A 21,978-nucleotide genomic window follows, 5' to 3' on the forward strand; every position below is an offset into this window, starting at 1 on the left:
CTCATTCCAATTTGCTGAGTAACTGAGAGGGTTCCTTTTCAGTATCCTTTAATAACATTTTGTATTTCATCCAATGTCATGGGCCCGATTCTCATTTGCCCTAAGGACACTTTACACTTTTTGGCCAGTTTACAGGGACCATAAAGTGGGCATACATTACATTAAGACCCACTTTGAGTGCCATTTAGACTGGCAAAGCCATGTAAAGTGGTCTGCAGTTAAATGAGAATCAGGCCTTATACAAGCATTGAATATTTTTGATATTTATATGTGTCACTATCTGCATTTAGCTGTTTTATAAATAGAACACAGATGGTAGAATCTTCTTACTTACAGGAATTCCAGGTTTCCCAGCTTGACCAGGCATTCCTTTTTTCCCAGTATGACCCTAGATATTTCAAACATTTGTGAACTGATAAACTTGGTCAAACAAAAGACATAAAAGAAGGCCCTAAAATCATGACATTTTCAAACAAAGATTTCATACATATGGTTGTACACAATTTTTTCCTCTTCTTTAATACAAAGTAAAAGCCATGTTATCGGGCATTCAAATAACTGGCACACTGTTACCCAGCATCTGCCAGGCCAGTGAGCTTGGGAATAGCTGCTCTACTGGTGGCCATCCACCTGGTTGGGGCCAACAGCAGCAAGGCTGGTGGGGTGGGACCAGCAGCCCCACTCCAATAACCAGCAAATTTGATTATCCAGCAATCCTCATTCCCCGGGCATGTCAGATAACTAGAGCTTAGTCTACACTAGGCCTTACATCAACTGCAGATACGCAATTCTAGGTAGGGCAATTGCATAGTTAGAATCAACACATCTGCAGTTGATTGTAAGGTCTGTCCTCACTGGGGGAGGTCGATGGAAGACTTTCTCCTGTTGACCTTCTTTACTTCTCTTGAGAGCAGGAGTACAGGGCACCAATTGTGTACCCCAGAGACATTGATTTTGTGTGCCTTCACCAGATGCGCAAAATTGAACTCCAGATGATCATGGGTCGATCTCCTGGTAAATATAGACATGCCATAAGCTTCTACTGTACAGTACCAGAGCTAATCAGGATATCTCAGCTTTCGTTAACTGTGTGCCATCAGATAATATGATTGCAATAAAATACATTTTTCTCTGTCACTTTCATCTCTTTTTGAAAAGCACAGCATACAAAATAAGAAATATGGGCATATTGTATATGCTAGTGCCTACATTAGAAAACACAACTCTTGTCATTGCAAATATTCCCTTTTACGTGAACCCTAAACAAAACCTGAATGATGAAATAAACAATTTTTTTTTTGGATTGCACAGCTAAGGTTGAGACATCTGTGGATTTAGCTAAATTACTGTTATGGATGGGGTAACATTTTCAAAGCTTCTTTAGGTTAGGTCTACACTATCTCAGAAGATCGACCCTTTTTCACATCACCTTCCCCGCTCTGGACAGACAAGTTAGCCAAGAGCAGATATGTTGATTTTAGCTACAGAACTGCCATAGCTAGAATTGCATATCTATGGTTGATTTACTTTGTCTAGTGTAGATGTAGCCTTTTGAGACAATCCCAAAGCACAGAGAACCTTTAAAAAGTCATTATAAATCATAGTATATATCAAACTCATTTATCCACCTCAGAAAAAAAGCACCTGAGTAGAAGGCAGCAGAACACAGCAACACTGGAGCATAGATTGAGTGGAAAAGATGTTTTAAGGCTTCCGGTCAAAATTATTTTCAACAGTTTCCAGAAATAAAGACTAACGAATTACCATATTATACTATGTGAAAATTATATTCAACCCAATAATAGTTGAATAAACTAATGACAAAGGTAAACCCAAAGACCACCATCCAACTAAATAAATATCAGAAAATCAAGAAAACACTGTTCCACCATTTATTTTAATAACTTTTCTTAATAAAGCAATGGCAAAAAACCTTCACCAATTAAAACTGGAGTCTACACTCTTAAAGCACCTTGTTTTGCTTTTATTAATGTTTCAGAGTTCACATAAAATAAAAACAGTTAATTGAAAATAGTGGTTTATGTTGCATGTGACTAATCTTGTAAGACTTATTTATAGCAGCGCTATTCATAACACAGGAGCTAAGGTTGTGTCAATGTCTCTATTATTAATATTCTTTTTTACAAGTTTCAGGATATATGCTTTTTTTCCCCCCAAGCTGAATACTGGCTCCAAATTGGCTAACGGAGATTTTTTGGGGGAGTAATTTCTGATCCATATAATGGATGTCCTCCTGAGGAAGCGGGTGAGGAACGAGTGTTTCTTCCTGTAATGGGCATATGTTCTCAAAGTCAATATCTTGGAATGTCGAGGTGAGATTTCAAATTAGCCTTGGTGTATGAGGATTTCATGTGTGTTTATTTTGCATTACTGTCCATTTCTAATGTGTCACCGATTACCATCCATCCCCAGAAAACAGTTCATTTGCAACAGTATTGTGGATGAGGGTGGGAGTTCTGAGACAGATCACTACCATACATCCCATTTGACTTGCAATGGGAATACAGATTACAAATCATCTTTATGCCATTCCTTCTAAAATCTCAGAAACCTGTAAAATTCACCCAGTGGCAACGTGTAAAATGCTTCAGGCCACTTACAAAAAAACATGAGGACAAAGCATTACTGAGGAAGGAAAATATTTATATTTGATCTTCTCAGGGCTTACTCAGCTATTAATCTGCTGTTGTTTTGCACAGGTTGAACTGCTCTAGTTCAGCAACATCCACGGTCCAGCAGGATACCTGGATGTCCACTTATCCTGGGTATGGCCAAGTCTTCCACAGTCCCATAAAGTGTTTTTCCAGCCACCAGTCCTGGTTCTCAGTGTTCTTGTGCTGTTATTGAGCTCTAATTTATCCTTAAATATCTTCTAAGAGCCCAGTAAGATGTGGAAGTGTTGGTAATGCTATTAGACAATACTGACCTTCTGTGCTCTGGCAAATTCTCCAGTTTGGCACCAGTCAAGTCTCAAGGATGCCACCCAGAGAGGTTCAACACTCCCTACCTTAAGGCTTCATCCCTTAAAGCCCAGACATTCTGAACATGCACACAGCACATGACCGGGTTTTCTTTCCAGATTATTTTTCCAGTAGAGTAGCACTATGTAATTCTGAGTGTTTGGACAGCACTAGATTGTCAAATGAACTTCCATTTAAAGAACATTCAAATATTTTGAGAAGAAGCAAATTTTAAAAACTTTTCACCTCTTCAGGGTAAAAATACTTATCTATCAAGTAGCACTTACTTGCTATCTTTGGTTATTGTAATTTGTTTTTTGTAATTTTCCATTTCATGCTATTTTTCTCTTTATGGGATGAATTAAAACATGGGTCATTTTAGTCTCAACACTAATATAATTGTATGACTCCTCAATAATTGCAGTCATGCCACTGTCAGTCATTTCCAGGATAATTATCGCACCTTTCTCCCATAAGCCTAATATCTGGAAAAAGCAGTCCAAACATTCCACAGTTGTATTTGACTCTGATATCTAATTGTTACTAATGCACATACCGCACACAGGTATCACACAGGAGCCCCATTCTAGACTGGGCTAGGCCCTTCTGTGGGTACAAGACAGAGGAAACAGGAAATTTATTTGTTCATTTGTAACCTGCATACAGGCAGTCAGCCTCAACTGTTGAACATAGGCTGCCAAGAGACAATGATGGCTCCTGATTAATACCATTTGGGAGAGGGTGGGGACAGAGACTTTTTCTCCATGTTCTACCGCTAATCCCAACCCATTCCACCTCAACCAGTGTAATGTATGGTGAAGGGTGTAGAAGTGAGCGTACTCCTCATGCATATCCTGTGAGCCTCAGAAGAGACTGTGTGCTCTGGAGTGGTGAAACTTTTCATTGTCTCCAGCTCAGAATGGTGCATTAAAGGAAGTCTTGAAACTTACGTGAATATAAATTAATGGTTCCTAAATTATGTTATAAAAATATGGCAAAAGTAGATGTACATCACGTTAATGGGTCCAAAAATCAACTAATTAAAAAATCAGGTTGCATCTTGAATCTGGCTTCATTTGAAATTTACATCTCTTTTATAGAAAATGTCTAGTGAGCACAGGGAATTCTTTGGATAAATACAAATCAAGTGTCCCCAGTTTGATGGAGACCCTGTTCAAGTCACACAACTGGACAGAGCCAAACAGACCTGTGTGGTTTTAGGTAGTAATTAGGTCCGCTGGGTTTGTGTTTGTAAGAACTTAACAAGACACAGAGGCTGGGTCTACATGGCGCTCCCCCAGAGTGCTGCTGCTTGCAGAGCTATGCAATATGACCTTCTCCGGATTGCAAATGGCATGCCAGTTGCAATCCCAAGAAGTTCATTTTGCATAGCTCTGCTGGCAGCTGTGCTGGTGGGAGCACCATGTAGACATATCCAGAACGTCAATAAGTGGCACAAAGTAGTAAGACTTTTTGTTAAAATTGAATGTGAAGACTGATATTGCAGTTGTCTTTCAGCACAACAGCTGTAAATCCTGTTTTGTTTTTAAAAGGAACCTTGTGGTTTAAAAATTTCACTTTGTCTTCTAAGGACAATAAGGTTAAACTGCAAATTTAAAAGAACCACAATAAAGTAGTTTTCTTTTTTTCACCTACTTCTGGTCCTCTCTCTCCCTTTGGTCCTCGTTCCCCCAATTCACCTGGTTCACCCTTTAGAAAGAACAAAAAAAAAACAACCCCGTGATTAAAGCAGGAGAGACATAAATCATTCTCAGTAACAAATTCGAAAGCTGGATGTGTACAGCTAACTGCTTGGAACACTTACTGGAGGCCCTTGTTGTCCAATTGCTCCTCTGGGACCTGGAAGCCCTTTGTGGCCCTATAAACAGAAAACATATTACTGCAGAAGTAACTCTTAGGCTCTGATCATTTTCTTCTAAACCTCAACCCTAGGAGGTGCTGAGGCCATACCTACATTGCAAAGCCACAGGAGCAAGTCTCAGAGCTTGGGTCAACATATTTGGGCTCACATTAGGGGGTGCTAAAAATAGCAGTGTAGATGTTCCTGTTCAGGCTGAAGCCCAGGTTTTGAAACCTAGCCAGGAGCATGCATCTCAGCTGGAACATCTATACTAGAAATTTTAGCCCCCTACTGAGCCCCATGGTATGAATCCCACTAGCCTGACCCAGCTTCTGAGACATGCTACCATGGGTGATTTTATCACACTCTAGATTTACCCTGAAAATCTTCAACTCTGCTGACAAATGGAATTCAGGCTACTTAGCCCCCATAGAGCCATTCTTCATAAGAATTCCTACTCCACACTCACCACAGGAGGGAATTATATATTGTTTAAAGTTTTCTGCATTCTTGTGAGATTGTCTCATACTTGGGTTAATACTTTATTATAGGTCTGACCTATGTAATTTAGATGGCAAGAACTTTCTGTCAGGAACTGTATCTTCTTGTTCTGACTACAATAACAGTAGCATTGTAATGAGTGTTTGTTATAGTGAGGTTACAACCTATATGTAGGGAAACTGCATACATATATATGTACAATTAGTAGGAGAAGAGTTACAAAATAATAGTGCTTTTAATTCCAGAAAAATTATTGGTTTATTTGATGCAGTATAAATTACACTAAGAACTAATCAACACAGATGATGCATCAGCAGGTCACTTGTGTGAGTGTGTGTGTGTGACAGAGAGAACAGCAAGTGGTGTTTACCTTGAACCCCTCATCACCAGATTCTCCTCGAGCTCCACGTTCACCACTAGAACCCTAGAGAGACAACCAAAGAGCACTGTTTCGTGGCTGAATTGAAATGCTGCTGCAGTAACAATACATCTGGGCCTTTCCTTCAGAACAAGTGAATCAACCAGCTGTGTGGTTACAAAAGGTACATACTGTCAAATTAGAAAATCAATTAAGTTCACAAAATAAAAATGAACTATTTCTAAAACAAAAAAGTATTGCAATATGACATGCAACACCATAAAAATATATTATAAATAAAGACCACAGTCCAAGCTTCTAAGATCACAAAGCTGCAAATCTGGGATAATTCTATTGACATCCAAATAATTTCTCCAGATTTACATCCACTAAAGTGAGATCAGAATATGACCATTTTTTTTTGTTTGTTTGAAAGGATCTTTTGATTCACATTGCAGAGGTGATAAGAAGGTGCCATTCCCATGATTAATATGTAAAGCAAATAAGCGACAAGGATCATTTATTACAGATGGAGTCTGTTTTATAATGAACCTGGCCACAGTGAAACTCTGCCTATGACAGGAAATCTGCATGAAAAGGTTTTGTCTATGAGAACTGTACTGAAGATGGGGGAGGCAGGGAAGCCTCTCAGTCCAAAGGCAGCACCCTATGAGGCGTGGTGTGGCTATTATCGCATCTCATCACCTGAGGCAGAAGCTGCAGCTTGCTGACTGAACTTCAAGGAAGAGTCTCACCTTCAAAATTTCCAAGGTGCTGGGTGCCCCCAGGAAAGGTTAAGCGCCTTAACGTTCACTGGAGTCAATGGACCAAGAAATGCATGCACTGTGGTTGATGAGTATAGGATCTTACCCAGAGGAGGTAAGGCTCTCAGCTCTCTAAGGCTCTCAGGTAAGGGGGCTCAGCACCTTCTAGAAGGCACTTAGCATCTAACTGGAGGGAGATTTTAGTAGGGAGCAGCTTCCCCACCCCAACATCTAAAATAAAAGCACCAAGAAAGCAAATATTTGTTTACTTCAAGATGTTTACAAGATCATCAGCTGTAGTAGCTCTTCAAAGTTTTGAACTGATCCACTGGCCATTTCTACTACATGCCCATCACCATGGTATCTGATACCACACCCCTACATCTCCCTTACACTCTCAAGTTTCTGCAGACACAGTGGCTTGCTTTCCAGTGGAAATCCACATGGAGTGGAAAGGCGCTGCATACAACTTTTGCACCAGATAGCACTGCAGAACCAACAAAGATATAGGAGAGTGAATTAGGTTCTTGTCTTTCTCATGCATCTTCCTAAGAATTGTTAACTAAGTTCCTTCTGTCTTCAGTTACATCTTCTCATTCCATTGTCTTCAAATTCTACTTTTTTGGAGCAGCAAAGGCATAAACAATAGGGTTAGAATGTTAAGCAAAGTGGACTGTGTAAGTATAACAGAAGGCAGAAGCTGGCCCTGAATTAAAAAAAATAGGGTTATGGGAGAGTTTTGTTTGGCATGCTGCTTAGTGATGAAGATAGTGTAAGTAGTACTCACACCATTTTAATAAACACATCCTCATAGCATAACAAATCATAACCCTCTCCCAGTTGCTTTCATTTTGTAGTTCTAACAGGAATCAGAATGACCTACTTTGGTCACTAAAGCAACCTCATAAATATTTGGAATAAATGGGGGGGATCAAATTCTATACTCAGGTTGACGCCAATGAAAAGAAATTTCATTAGAATAATTTAACAGAGAGTGCAGAGCTGCTGAGTCAGAAGATGCCTTTTGTGGACAACAACTTTTTACAGAAACAGTGTGTTCAGTTTTGTTTCTAATGCCACTTGTTCTACACCATCACCTTTTATGACCAAGTGACCCTAAACTTCTAAGGCAACTGTACAACTTTCAGAAAATTCCATTTACTGGCTCTCATCTTGAACCGCTAATATTTTTTGAGAAAGAAAGACCTACTGGTTCACCTAGGGGCCCAGGTGGTCCTAGTACGGTGTTGTCTTCACCTGGGTAACCCTAAAATGAAAATAATTATTGAAATATTTATTCAACAAGTATTTCTTTAATACAGTCTGGTTTTATCTTCAATATGAAACTGAAATAAACATTTCATACATAGATGCAAATATGGATTACAAACACATTTATTCCAACTGGTGGTAGTGACTGCTATAATTAAGGCTGCAGATAACCCACTACATTTACATGCACCTCACTTTCAAAAATAGTCACATTTTGGGCTATAAAATTACATACTTGCTTTCTTAACAAAACACAAGCTGAACAAAATCCCATTTTAGTTAATGGATAGTGAAAAAAGGTCTGTATTAAAAAAAGGCCAACTATTCAAAATCCAATGGATGTAGCAGAAACTTTGTTAGCATGTTGTGCAGCACTCAGTGTGCAGTGGCAGTCAGAAGAAAGCAAACTGAATATTGGAAATCATTAAGAGAGGGATAGAGAACGAGACAGGGGCTGTCTTATTGCCTCCATATAAACCCACGGTATACCCACAGGCTGGATACTCCATGCAAATGTGATTGCCTCATCTCAGAAAAGATATCTTGGCATTGGAAAAAGTTCAGGAAAGGGGAGCAAAAATTATTAGGGGTATGGAACGATGGCCATCTGAGAAATTAACAAGACTGGGACTTTTCAACTTGGAAATGAGACGTCTGGGGGATCTGATAGAAGTCTGCAAAATTATGACCAGCATGGAGAAAGTGAATAAAGAAGAGTTATAGCTTCCTTCCCATAACACAAGAACTAGGGATCACCAAATGAGATTAATAGGCAGCAGGTTTAAAACAAACAAAAGGAAGTTTTTCTTCACACAATACACAGTCAACCTGTGCAATTCCTTGCCAGAGCATTGTGAAAGCCAAGACTATCAGGATTGATTCAACCAGCACAAACAATATTACACTAATACCCACACCAACAGATAAAACAGTGCTTCAGGAACGTATTGCACTTACACCCTAACTGCCAGATTCCAAAGGTGCTTAGGCATCCAGAGATGCATATAGGTTCCTTGTAGCATTTTCAATAGCTCTTAAGTAGGTTAGAAGCCTAACTCCCATTGACTTCATGACTGCTAGTTGCCAATCTACTTAGGTGCTTCTGAAAATTCCACCACACATCTATGAGAAATTTTAGAAGCTTGAAAGCCTTTGCAAATCTGATCCTAATATGTTACTCTGCAAGGCCTTGATCTGCACATCTGCATGGGTAGATCTGTGTACTTGTCTGGCTCCCCATTGCTTTCAGTGAGCATAAGGGTCTGCTTGCAGGTTTGAGACCTAAAAGAATCAGAGTGAATCTACAATATGGGGTCCTGACTCTGCAATCACTTTCTACCAAGCATAGACCCAGATACACCAAAAGCACTTAAATGTTTTCAAAGTTAAGTCAATGGAAATTCTAACATGCTTAAAGTTAAGTACTTTGCTGGATCCATGTTTCTTACTAGGAGAGCACACTCAAGGAAGATAATGGTGCTGTCTGGTAGTACAGAAAATGACTGTAAATGAACCTGAAACATGTTATTCTTTTAACTATCTGCCTGTAATTTTTGTTCGCATTGCATCACAACAACAGAGGTGTCATACTTTTCCCCCTTGATGGTTTTGGAAAAAACAAAGGCTAAATTGTCTTTTGAGAAATGTTTTGATAATTGATGAATGTATTGCAACATTTCCACCTTTCACAATCAGTAGGAATGTAAACAAGAACCAGTCTCCATACCTTCTCTCCTTTGGGTCCTGGAGGACCAGGTGATCCTGGAGGACCTTGAAGACCCTAAAAAAACAAAAACAAACAAAAAACCCACCCCACAACTAAATACAAATTTTTATGTATTGCTTGGATTAGAATTTTCTGCTGTATGTTAAATCAAATTGTGAAATTTCAGACAAATCATGGGCCCAGTTTTGGCAATTTGTTGCATGCAGGTAGGTCTGTGTGCACGCATGCATGCACAAAGGACTTCAGGGTCTTCAGTGGGGCTCTGTCCAGGGGACCAGCTGTTGTTCTTAGTACTGAATCAGGGACATAGCTTGCAATTAATATTTTAAGACAAAGATTTGTTTATTCCAGTAGGTGACAGCAGGAATCCATCCACACTTTGCATCTACCACATCAGTTTGGAAGACAATGATTATTTTTGACACTGGCCACAAAACATTGATACCCTTCTTCTAATCCTGTTTTATCTAAGACCTACAGGTTATCTTACTGAAAGGGAAAATGTCGTCCAATCAAGAGGAAATGGGTATATTTTTAGAAGCTTTCTTCAACAATCATTAGCCCATATAAATAGTCCTTACCTATGACAGCAGTCCTATTAAGTGAATTGGTTGAGAGCAAGGATTTCAAGACTGGGTCTGAAGTGTATAAGAAATAACTGTTCCAGTGAAAATTTATTCTGTATTAATACATCCATCGATATTTAAATTTTTAAACAAAAATTAGGTTTCATATAAAATATCTGGTGTGTCTGTCACCTAGTTGGATATTTGCATATTCTTTGTCTGGCTGACCTCCAATTACGGGAGATTTTCAAAATATGATCACAAAATTACATATCAGATACAAATACTGACAAATGCACTCTCTCTCTCTCTAATTTGGTAATAAGCTCACCATGTAACCTGGAATTCCTGGCTCTCCTTCAGGTCCCATTACTCCTAAATGCCCCTGTTAAACAAAATAATCAGTGATAATTAAACTAATTGCTGGGCACTTGAGTGACGGTTTCTTCTTCATACAGAGGTTGAGGATGTAGGCATGAATTCAATTACTAAGCATTAGGAGGAATAGAAGAAATCTGTACAAAGGGTTGCCAACTTTCTAATCACACAAAACCAAACACTTTTGCCCTGCCCGCGATCACTTCATTCCTCTTCCCTCTGTCACTGGCTGACCCCCCTCTTATTCATTCTCTCATTTTCACTGGGCTGGGGCACGGGCTTAGGTTTGGGAAGGGATGGGAGCTCTGACTGGGGATACAGCCAGCCATGAGGGGTTCAGGGGGTAGGAGGTAGTTCTGGGCTGGGACAGAGGGTTAGGGTTCATGAGGCAGGTGAGGGATCCAGCTGAAGTGCAGACTTTGGGGTGTGTGAGGGGGCTTTGGGCTCGGACAAGGTGTGGGACCAGGTTCCAACACGAGGCAGGGGGTTGGGGTAGGGGTGCAGGCTCCTGAAGGAAGTGTGGGAGAGGGCCAGAGCTAAGGCAAACAGTTGGGGTGCAGGAGGGGATGCAGAGTGTGAGGTCTATGAGGAAGTTTGGGTGCGGGAGAGGGCTCAAGGCTGGGGTAGAGGTTTGGAGTGTAGGTTCCAGGTGGTGCTTATCTCAGGCAGTTCCCCAGAAATCACAGCATGTGCTCCCTCTGGCCCTGCATGTTGTCCTTGTCCCGTGGGGGAGCCATGCAGAGCCAGAAGCACAGCCTGCCAGCCCTGCTGCACTGCCAGCCAGACTTTTAATAAAAACTGGACACCTGGTGACCCTAGAACAAACAGGGCCTTAGCCACGGCCTACTGAAGATGGTGGAAAGACACCTATTTCAGAGTAGGGGGTGAATTTAAAAATATGACTTTAGAATATGATTCTGATCACTGACACATGAGTGCTCGTGTCAGAAAGTTCCCCTTACAAGGAACAGACTATATTTGTGGAGCATCTGAAATTGAACTGTTGAAAACCAGAAAAAAATTCCCCACCTCCAAGTGTATACACATTATATCATCACATTACATCACCAGTCTAAAAATGTTCAAGGTGGCCAGTTATAAACATCCTCCTTTCACATGTTGGTAGATGATTCCTGACCCTCATAGTGTAACCCTGGATTCAAGATAACTCTGCGTGATAACAGAAGCAGTGTAGGGTTGTATTCACTATTCTAAGAATGTATGGTCTATCTGCATCCTGTAGCCTCAATAAAAATTACCTTTTAAATTTACTATAAGCAAGACTTGCCTCTTCCCAGCTATGATTCACTATGCCTCTAAACTGTAAACACACACACACATACACATATACACACATACACACACATTGTACTAACCAATGGACCTCTAGTTCCTCTTGCGCCTTTAGGACCACATTTTCCAGGTTGGCCAGTGTCACCTGGCACTCCAATCTCTCCTGGAGGTCCCAGCTGTCCCTTTTCCCCCTGTGGATGTTATTTTGGCAAAAACTAAGGTATTTACATTATAGTTAAATATCAGAAGAGTATACTTTAGTAAGGGTATTATTTTTAAACACAGAGTTTGATTTTAACTGTAGTTTTTAAATCTGAGGCTCTAGGACTCTACTGTCAGCATTATTATACTCTCAAATATATGGAGCTACACATCTCGTAGAACTGGAAGATACCTCAGGAGGTCATCGAGTCCAGTCCCCTGACCTTTTGGCAGTACCAAACACCATCCTTTTTTTTCAATCTATTTGCCCCAGATCCCTAAATGGCCCCCTCAGGATTGAACGCACAACCCTGGATTTAGTGGGCCAATGCTCAAACCACGATCTGTCAGTAACTTATTTCTATATTAGCCAGAGCTAATATTTTATGCTACTACTAGAGATGGGCTCAACCTGAAAAATCCAAAGTTGATGCACATCTTGATGCAAAATTCCCATGAGCTGTAAGGGACTTGGATCTCATGTTCTGTTTTGGGAACCTATGTACCTATTATAGGTCTCTTTGCTGTGCTATGAGAGAAAATTATTTGCCTAGTGTTATGAATGAATGCCTATAAATGGTTAAATGTGAGTGAGTGAGTCTTCTGTTGGCAAACAGCCAGGTGCACCAATGGGAAGAGAGAGGGGGATTTCTGAATTGAAACAATTGCCTGCTGAGGGGTCTTGTTTAATGTTTAATCCTGAGCAGGCTTAAGGAATTCAATAAATATCCAGGCCACATGGAGATCTGGGCATACAGAGCTGTAAGTAGAAAGGAAATGTTTAGTCAGATGCAATCACGTGACTTTATACTTTGAGTTTGGTCTGGGACTTCTTTGGCTTGCTGATGTACTCCCCCAGACACCGTAACTTTTCAGCTGGATCCCAGGGAAGTAATTCTCTGAACTTTAACCTTTTTTTTTAATTTCTCTGTAATAACTAACAAAACAAGATTGTTTTATCACATAAATCTTTAGTTTTGTCAATAAATCACCTTTCCAGGCAATGATTTAATTTCTGTGTCCTAGAAAAGGGTCTGTGCATATGCATGCCAAAGACTGAAAGGTCAGCTATTAGAGTGCAGCTTAATTTCTTCCTCTTTCTTTTCAAGCTGTCTCCTAAGGGAGGGTTAAGAGCTTGGGGTTACCTCACAGGGAGACATGCCAAGTGTGTTTTCCTGGGTTTCAGAGATGGGTTCTCTCATTTGGGTGGTGGCAGCCACCTCCCACGGTCAGAGAATCTGTGCTCTTGGGAAGTTTTTAAGCAAAAGCCTACAGAGGCAAGGGTATTTTAAGGTATCTTGCAAGCACCTGCCTTCTGCATTCAGAACGTCAGAGAGAGGATCACCCTTGACACCCAGTTTCAGGACAAAGTGTGAGATGAAGTACATGAGGACTTGATTCCTCTTATGCTTGGGGTTTTCTGGCTCATCGCATGAGCCTAATGATACAAACAGCACAAAAACATATGGGGTCTTTTGGGGCTCTGGATCCATCACCAGCAGGTGAGTAAGAGGAATTATTTTGTAATAAGTATCAGAGAGGTAGCCACGTTAGTCTGTATCTTCGAGAACAACAAGAAGTCCTGTGGCATCTTAGAGACTAACAGATATTTTGGAGCATAAGCTTTCGTGGGCAAAGCAGGTCTTTGCCCACGAAAGTTTATGCTCCAAAATATCTGGTAGTCTCCAAGGTGCCACAGGACTTCTTGTTATTTTGTAATAGAAATTCAAGGCTCACACAGAAAGGAAAGTAGGAAGCAGGAAAGATGAAAAAGACATTACCTTTCTTCCTGGACGCCCTCTTTGACCTGGATTTCCTGGTGTTCCTTCAGGCCCCTGGGTATTTATCATGGAGGGAAAAACAGATATTGAGCAGGGCTCTGAGAAGATGTTTAAATTGTACACCAGATTGGGTAATCCCTGTGAAACCTTTGAAAATTAGAGCTGTAGGTGGAAAAATCAGTGTATTTACCTTGGCCTTAAGTTAGCATGGGTGTTTTAACGACACAAACATCAGGGCACCAAAACCAGCCAAACAGAAAATATTCATTCACAGAATAAAGGTCATTTTGTCTGCAAGCCAAACACTGCATCTACTAAGTATGATATGCAGACTGTGAATGCCAAGGCTCCTTGTGTAGAGGCAGCCCAAATGAGAGCAGTCAGGCCCATGCAGGGCTCACTGCAGGTCTAAGGCCTAAACCAGTAAGCAGCAGGCACCCATCCAGTAATGCAGGGGTAGGGTCCACTGAGCAGGAGATGAATATTAGGTCCATGCTGCCACTGCTATTCGAGTTACACCAGAATACAACAAAGCCAATGGGTGGGAGATGCCAGGCTCTTACTCAGAGTCTGATCCTTCTAAATGAGTGAGTGCCCAACAACTTTCAGTAGGGGAGAGAGAAAGTGCAGGGTTTCTTTTTCTGGAGGGGAGACACACATTTTGGTGAATTCAGGATCAGTACATATTAAATCCATCTTCTACTTCATAGTCCTCCTCTGTGGTTAGACATAGTCCTAAAGCAAAACTATTAGTTTAAAGATCATTGAATTTTGAGGAAAATTCATTTCCTGATCTAGATCTGAACTTTGGAGCTTGTCCATATGTGTATAATGAGACCAAACCAAAACCCAGGGTCCAAACACACTCTGCCTGAGATGCTTATCGAAGAAGGAAAGCAGTGTGTGAAAAAAGCTTTTTCATTAGAAGGACCAGTTAACATCATTAACTTAGGCTTGAATAAAGATTTTAACTGGCTTATACATTACAAGAGCAATTTCTCTTTCTGATATTTGCACTTCACCTCCAGCTTAATTTGCTTCATTAACTGGTCATACTAATGATAGGACAGTTTTTCTTTTTTTTTTTTTTGCTGCTGCTGCTGCTGCTTGCTATATAGACCCTAGATTCTGTAATTTCCATCCCAACTCATCTGATGAAGTGGGTTTTATCTATGAAAGCTCACTCATGACCTAATCAATTTGCCAGTCTCTAAGGTGCCACAGGACTGCTTGTTGTTTTTAATGCTTACTGGAACACCCATTATGCCAGGTTCACCAGTGGGGCCAGTAATTCCTGGAATTCCGGTCTCTCCTTTTTCACCATCCTCTCCTGGAAGCCCCTGGTCTCCAGGGATCCCCTAAAATACAGCAGAAGAATAAATCAAGCCTGAAATGAATTTACATTTTATACAGAATGTGCTACACAAGAATTCACTGAATTTACTCTACTTATTTTTGGCCCTGATCTAAAGCTGATGGGATCTTTCCAATAGGTTTTTGGATCAGGCCCCAGTTAATTTTTTAACCAATTCAAATTGCCCTCATAATGCCCAATTTTTGCCCGAGTCTTGTGAAAGTGCACAATTCTTTTGAGGCCTCACAAAATCTTCTTTCCTTTGTGTCCCTCACACAGGGTCCAATAATTCTCTTGGTTCTTCTACTTATTTGAAAGTGAGGCCTGTGAGAGGCTTAGAACTTGGCCACCATTTGGTTGGCTATGTAAAGAATCACGTGTTATAACTTCTCAAGGATCACAGTGATTGTGCTTCCCAATCACTGAGTTGTGTCAGGAATCAATCTGCTTCCAAAGTGCCCTTTCCCACATTTCTCATAGGGGTGGTGCAACTTTGCAACTTTCCAGTGCAGACTCATTTCTAGAAGGAGCAAATGGGTCCACAGCTAGTAGGGCAGTATATTTTACAATCTTCAGTTATTTTACATTAAGCATATAACTGGATTTGTGAAATATGGATAAGAAAAACTGGACTGAGGCTCTTAACCAGGTGATAAAAAACAGAAGTATTTCACATCTATAAAGAAAAATGAAGACTTACCTTTGAGCCATCTTTCCCTTGAACACCATCTTCTCCCGGTGACCCTGGTGCACCCTAATTTTGGAAAGAAATACACCAATATTACTGCCACTCCCTAAATCTCTGAAGGAGACCTCTTCATTGAGACAGAGTTGCCTGCGAAGAACTTGCTCTGCTTACCATGACATGCATTTCCAACTGAAATCAACAGATTTTAGGCACTATTTTTGTTGCTGGGATTTGTTTGTCTTCATTAGAACATAAAAATGGTCATGCAGGATCAGACCAACAGTCCATCTAGCCAAGCATCCTGTCTTCTGACAGTGGTAGGTACCAGATGCTTCAGAAGGAACAAACTGAGCATGGCGATTGCCAAACTTTTAGAAGTTTGTCATATCCTGTCTTCCAGGCCCAGCTTCTGGGCAGCTGAAGATTTAGGGACACCCAGAGCATGGGGTTGTGTGCATCCCTGACCTTGTTGTCTACTAGCCATTGATGGACTTATGCTCCACGAAATTACTGAATTTTTTGTGAACCTGTATACTTTTGGCCTTCACAGAAGCCCTCAGTAAGTCGTTCCATACCTTGACTGTGTGTTTTGTGTGAAGAACTTCCCTTGTTTTAAACCTTGAACCTATTAATTTAATTGGTTTGATTTAGTTTGTGTGCTACACAAAGGGATAAATAACTCTTCCTCATTCACTTTCCCCATACCATTCATAATTTTATAGACCTATCATATCTCCATTAGTCATCTCCTTTCTAAGATGCACAATCCCAGTCCCTTTTCTCTATCTCCTCATATGGAAGCTTTTCCATACAGCTAAGAATTTGTGTTGCCATTCTCTGTACTTTTTCAAATTCTAATACATTTTTGAGACGGGGCAACCAGAATCATGGGCAGAATTGCAGGTGTGTTGTGCTGTGGATTTATATAGTTGGTTTACAACATTTTCAGTTTTACTATCTATTCCTTTCCTTATGGTTCCTAATATTGTGCTTTTTTTCACTGCCACTTCACATTGAGCAGCTGTTTTCAAAGAACCAGCCACAATGACTGCAAGATCTCTTACCTGAATGGCACCAACTAATTCAGTTGTTCATTATTTTAGGGAGAAAAACTTAGAGGTGTGTAAATCTGAAATTCAGTAAGGTATAGAGCAATTACAGGCAAAGTAAGGTTCATCCAACTCTGCAGATTTGGACATTGACACAGAAAGATTACAATATGCATAATACATAATTACTATAATCCATAAAGTATCTCTCTATTCTCCTGAAATTCCAGTCTACACATGTATACCTACAGAACTGGAGTATTTAAAGACTAGACCACTGTCAAATTCATGGCTGTGAAAAACAGCATAGACTGTGAAATCTGGACTTTTGTGTAACACTACCACCCTATACTAAATAGATTTCATGGGAGAAACCAGAGTTTCTTATGCTCTGGGTTCTCCCAAAAGTGAGTCATGGGGAGTAGTAGCAAAGTTATTATAGGGTTCACAGCATTGCCTTTCTATTTCTGCATTGTCTTCAGAGCTGGGTGGCTCGAAGGTGACAGCTAATGTTGAGGGCGCAGCTCTGCAGACAGCAGTGCAGAAGTAAGGGTGCCAAACCCAAATCATACCACCCTTACTTCTACATGGATGCTAGCAGTGATACTCCCTTCAGACCTCGGCTCCTGGCCAAATGCCTTTACTTCCCATGGCACATAGCTCTGAAGGCAGTGCTACCAACGCTCCCCTACAATAACTTTATACAATCCTGTTTTAGGTCAGAAGTCCTGCAAATAAATACCCTGAAATTTTAGATTTAAATATCTGAAATAATGAAATTTGTGCTTTTTAAAATCCTATGATTGTGACATTGGCCAAAACGGATTTTCTGAATCTGGTATTTGGTAGAGCCCTAATTATTTATATCTATAGATATATTGGCTGAGAACAGGGCAGGGAGCCGGCTGAGTACCAGCTCCTCTCTTTTTTTTTAAAACAAAAAAAAAGTACTGTCTCTATAAATAGATAGAGAGGTATAGATATAGGTATAATCTATCTATCAACAGTGCTTTTTTAAAAAAAAAAAAAAAAAAGGAGGAGCTGGTACTCAGCCAGCTTCCCTACGGGGGTTCCTGTGGTTGGGGGGCTGTTGTGCCCCAGCTGTCTCCCAGATGCAGGGCTGGCAGGGTGTCCTTGCCACCTGGCCAGGGATCCCCCGGGTGGGGCTGCAGAGGTGCTGGTACTCTGTACTGGCATGTAGTGCCATGAAAAAAATCATCACTTATCAATAGTTACAACACCAGGATATTTTAGATTCTGCAATGTTTGCCTTTATTAGGGGCTGATCCTCAGAGAGGCTGTTCACTCATAACTTTGACTTCACAGCAAATTACAGGAATACTGCACCATAGGAAATAGCCTTGTGGTATCGTAAATATAGTGGTGTGCTAAGTGTTGAGTTTTTAATGCTGAGTTTACTGAGTCAAGGATCAGCAGAATCTTGGAACCAACTTCAACTGGGATTCTGTAAAGGAAGAAAAGGAGGTGTTGCACTGACAGAATGTACAAGTACGTTCTATAGTTGACGTTAGGAAGGATCTGGCTTATATTCTCAAAAATGTTTTCAGATCACCACTTTTCTTGAAAAGACCCAGATGTCAGCCAAACACAAAAAGAGGATCAAGGCTAGGGGACAATAGGTTTAACAGCAATGTTACCTCTACTTTTTTTCCATTCATGTGCAGAATAAGTTTTGTTATGTACACTGAGGCACACATGATGTGCACCACCAGTAGAAACACATGTTCCTGGCTGTGGGCGCTCTGCTCATCATCTGGGTGGCATCTGAATTTTTCCACTGTGGCCACCCAATCACTCAGCTTACAGGGAACACTGATTGACAGACACAAAGACTTATCCTGGTCTAATGAAAAAATAGGAAGAAGGGTTCTTTCGAAGGTGGGGATTACTTTTGAAAAAGCCACGTCTACACTGCTTTTCTTCTTTCGAAAGAATCAAAAGGAAGGGGATAGTATAGACATAGCCTAAATGAAATTAATGGGCAGCAGGGTTTAAAATAAATAAAAGGAAGTTCTTCACACAGCTCACAGTCAACCTGTGGAACTCCTTGCCAGAGGAGGCTGTGAAGGCTAAGACCATAACAGGGTTTAATAAAGAATTAGACAAATTCATGGAGGTAAGGTCCATTAATGGCTATTAGCCAGGACGGGTAAGGAATGGTGTCGCTAGCCTCTGTGTGTCAGAAGCTGGAGATGGATGGCTAGGAGAGGGATTGCTTGATTGCTACCTGTTCAGCCCATTCCCTCTGGGGCACCTTGTTGTTGGCAGACAGGATACTGGGCTGAACAAACCCTTGGTTTGACCCAGCATGGCCATTTTTATGTCCTCTCCCATATCAGACCCATCTCACACACTACACTTGGGCAGTCCAAAGTTTAAGACTATATTGTGGATCATTGTTTTTCCTTGTCATCAACAAAAAGTACTATTTCTACAAGTTAAAACCACTCTCACATATTTTAGTATGATAAGTTATTCTCTTTTTAATTAACTTGTTACAGTATTGCCAATATTAATTTAAATCGATACAAGAGACATCTTATTCAATTCCTTCCACACATAGAAGTCATTCAACTTGACATCTCTGAAACTCCAAATATTCTCCTTTGTAGAAATAGATTAGTATTTTTCACCCACCCTTAAACCTTGTTCTCCTGTCTCTCCAACATTGCCAGCAGGTCCGATATCTCCCTGGAATATGCAATATGAAAATTAAACTATTAAACAGCTGCGAACAAATTGTCACTAATGAGGATGAGGGGTACTGATGATGATGATGGGTAGCCTTTGGCATTTTCTTCATTAATGCATTATTGCCTAATAAGCCAGAGACTTAATTTGCTTTTGCTTAATTCAGCAAATAATTCATTTAACACAGAAGTAAACAATGCACTATATACCTTTGCACCTGGTTCTCCTTGCAGGCCAGGCTCCCCCTCAGGGCCAGGAGGTCCCTATAGGGTACAGAAGCTACTGTTATGTATTATCACCAAGAATGGTCTCACAACTATCAAACAAAACCATAAAGATCCAAAACAAAAACCACACAATGCACTGGTAGAGCCACATGACCAAAAAACAAAAGCAAGGTGGTGTTCTTTACTTAGCTGAGATGAGCAGTGTTAAGGAAAAATGAAGTGTGGTAGAGGTTCAGGAATACACCACAGACTCAACAGAACTGTTAATTATATATCTTTTGTAATGAAACATATGCCATATAAGCACAACTCTGCATTTTGCAACCCTGTTCCTGGCCCTAAATTACAACCAAAGCAGTTTTTACACCACTAGCCAAATGCATGCTTTGGAGGATCTACTGGTAGATCCACAGCCTATGGAATTACTGGCACCCGATTGTTTCTTCCAGAGTTTAAAATTTTAATAATAATAATAAAATACAATAAAAATCAGATCAAAAGAGCATGGTTATGGGTGACTGACAAAGAGCTTCTCTTCTGAATAAGCCAAATTTAACTAGTTATCTCACGCAAGACACTTGACATTCCCCACCTCTCACTGCCCTCCTTCAGTCCTATGTACTTGATTTGTAGATTTTATTGCAATTTTTTTGGACCTCGGTGCTTATAGATGTCAGTCTGTACTGCAAATGTGATTGATCTGATGAAGTGGGTCTGTCCCACGAAAGCTCATCACTGAATAAATCATTTTGTTAGTCTTTAAAGTGCTACACTACTGCTATTTTGTTTAGTTATGAGTAAGCTTACACCTCACCTGCTCCATTGTAAATGTGGTTAATAGTGCTTCTCATTTCTTTCAGAGATATTAAAAAAATCCAAAGCTAACCCACCTCCAAATTGGGTCACAACAGAAGCAGAGAACTGCAGGCAGATGCTTTTTCACCCACCATTAGCAAAAGACATAATGGCCTGAAGAGTAGTCATCAGTGGTTTACTATGAAACTGGAACAACATATGTAATGGGGTCTCACAGTAGCTATGTTGCGTACATTACTATTCACTAACCCTATGTCTACATGAGCCCCTTCCTTTCGAAAGGGGCATGTTAATGAGCGGGTTCGAAAGATGCTAGTGAGGCACTGCAATGAATATGCTGCACCTTATTAGCATAATGGTGGTTGCGGCGATTCAAATTCGGCTTTTTGAATCACTCACTGCCCTTGGAGAAGGGACCTTCCAAAAGGACTCCCCCAGTTTTCGAAAACCCTTCTTCTTCTTCCTTTCGGAAGGTCCCATCTCCACAGACAGCACACGATTCAAAGAGCCGCACTTTCGAATCGCTGTGGCCACCATTATGCTATCGAGGCACTGCATATTCATTGCAGTGCTTCATTAGCATCTTTCAAACCTGCTCATTAACATGTCCCTTTTGAAAGGAAGGGGCTCGTGTAGGCCCAGCCTAATTTTCGTTAACAACTTAGAGAATGGAGTGGAAAGTATACGTATAAAACTTGTGTCTAAGTATCTGAGAGGGGTTACAAGCATTTTGTAGGGCAGAATTAGAATTCAAATTGACTTGAATAAATTGGACAGTCTGAAATAAAGAGAAAATTCAATAAAGACAAATGGAAGGTATTATACTACTCTATATGTGGGGAAGAAAAATCAAACACACAGCTACAAAATGGGGGATAACTGGATAGATCATACTGAATCACAAATTGATTGTGAGCCAATAATGTGATGCAGTTGCAAAAAAGGGTTATGTTTTTCTGGGGCGTATTAACAGGAGTATGATTTGTAAGAAAAGGGGGTAATAATTCCACTATATTCAGCACGGGTGTTGTGCCTCAGCTGGAGTATTGTGCTCCATCCATTTTGGGCACTATATTTTATGACATGGAGAATTTGAAGGAGGCTAGAGGAGAGCAACAAAAATAAGAAAAGGCTTAGAAAACTGGATCTATGAGGGAAAGTTAAAAAATCCTTATATTTAGAATTGAGAAAAGATGACTAAAGAAGTTCTGATAGCTGTCCTCAAATATGTCAAGGCTTGTGGCTGCTGATCAATTGGTCTCCACGTCCACTAGAAGTTGGATAAGAAATAATGAGCTTAATGAGAGAGATTTAGATATTCTGATATTCTAACTATAAAGATAATGAAGCACTTGGAACAGGTTATCAATGGAGGATGTGGCATCCCTCTTACTGGAGGTTTTATAGAACATGTTAGATCATTGATGGTCTAAGTGTACTTAGCCCTGTC

The 21,978-nt window shown here is 40.4% G+C and overlaps 1 protein-coding gene across 1 annotated transcript in view; it reads right to left on the reverse strand.

Annotated features, from left to right (window-relative positions):
• The window catches only part of COL24A1 (collagen type XXIV alpha 1 chain), a 232,914-nt gene that overhangs the window by 41,023 nt on the left and 169,913 nt on the right, over positions 1-21,978 (reverse strand). The window contains exons 32-44 of the mRNA XM_075003270.1: positions 19,695-19,748; positions 19,432-19,485; positions 15,737-15,790; positions 14,933-15,040; positions 13,683-13,736; positions 11,784-11,891; positions 10,361-10,414; positions 9,464-9,517; positions 7,676-7,732; positions 5,714-5,767; positions 4,807-4,860; positions 4,638-4,691; positions 335-388 (exon numbers count right to left, since the gene is read on the reverse strand). Of these exons, the coding sequence (XP_074859371.1) occupies positions 335-388; positions 4,638-4,691; positions 4,807-4,860; positions 5,714-5,767; positions 7,676-7,732; positions 9,464-9,517; positions 10,361-10,414; positions 11,784-11,891; positions 13,683-13,736; positions 14,933-15,040; positions 15,737-15,790; positions 19,432-19,485; positions 19,695-19,748 (813 nt within the window). The remainder of the gene's footprint in view (positions 1-334; positions 389-4,637; positions 4,692-4,806; positions 4,861-5,713; positions 5,768-7,675; positions 7,733-9,463; positions 9,518-10,360; positions 10,415-11,783; positions 11,892-13,682; positions 13,737-14,932; positions 15,041-15,736; positions 15,791-19,431; positions 19,486-19,694; positions 19,749-21,978) is intronic.

Source organism: Carettochelys insculpta, chromosome 9 (assembly GCF_033958435.1).
Source record: "Carettochelys insculpta isolate YL-2023 chromosome 9, ASM3395843v1, whole genome shotgun sequence".
NCBI classification, from domain to species: Eukaryota; Metazoa; Chordata; order Testudines; family Carettochelyidae; genus Carettochelys; species Carettochelys insculpta.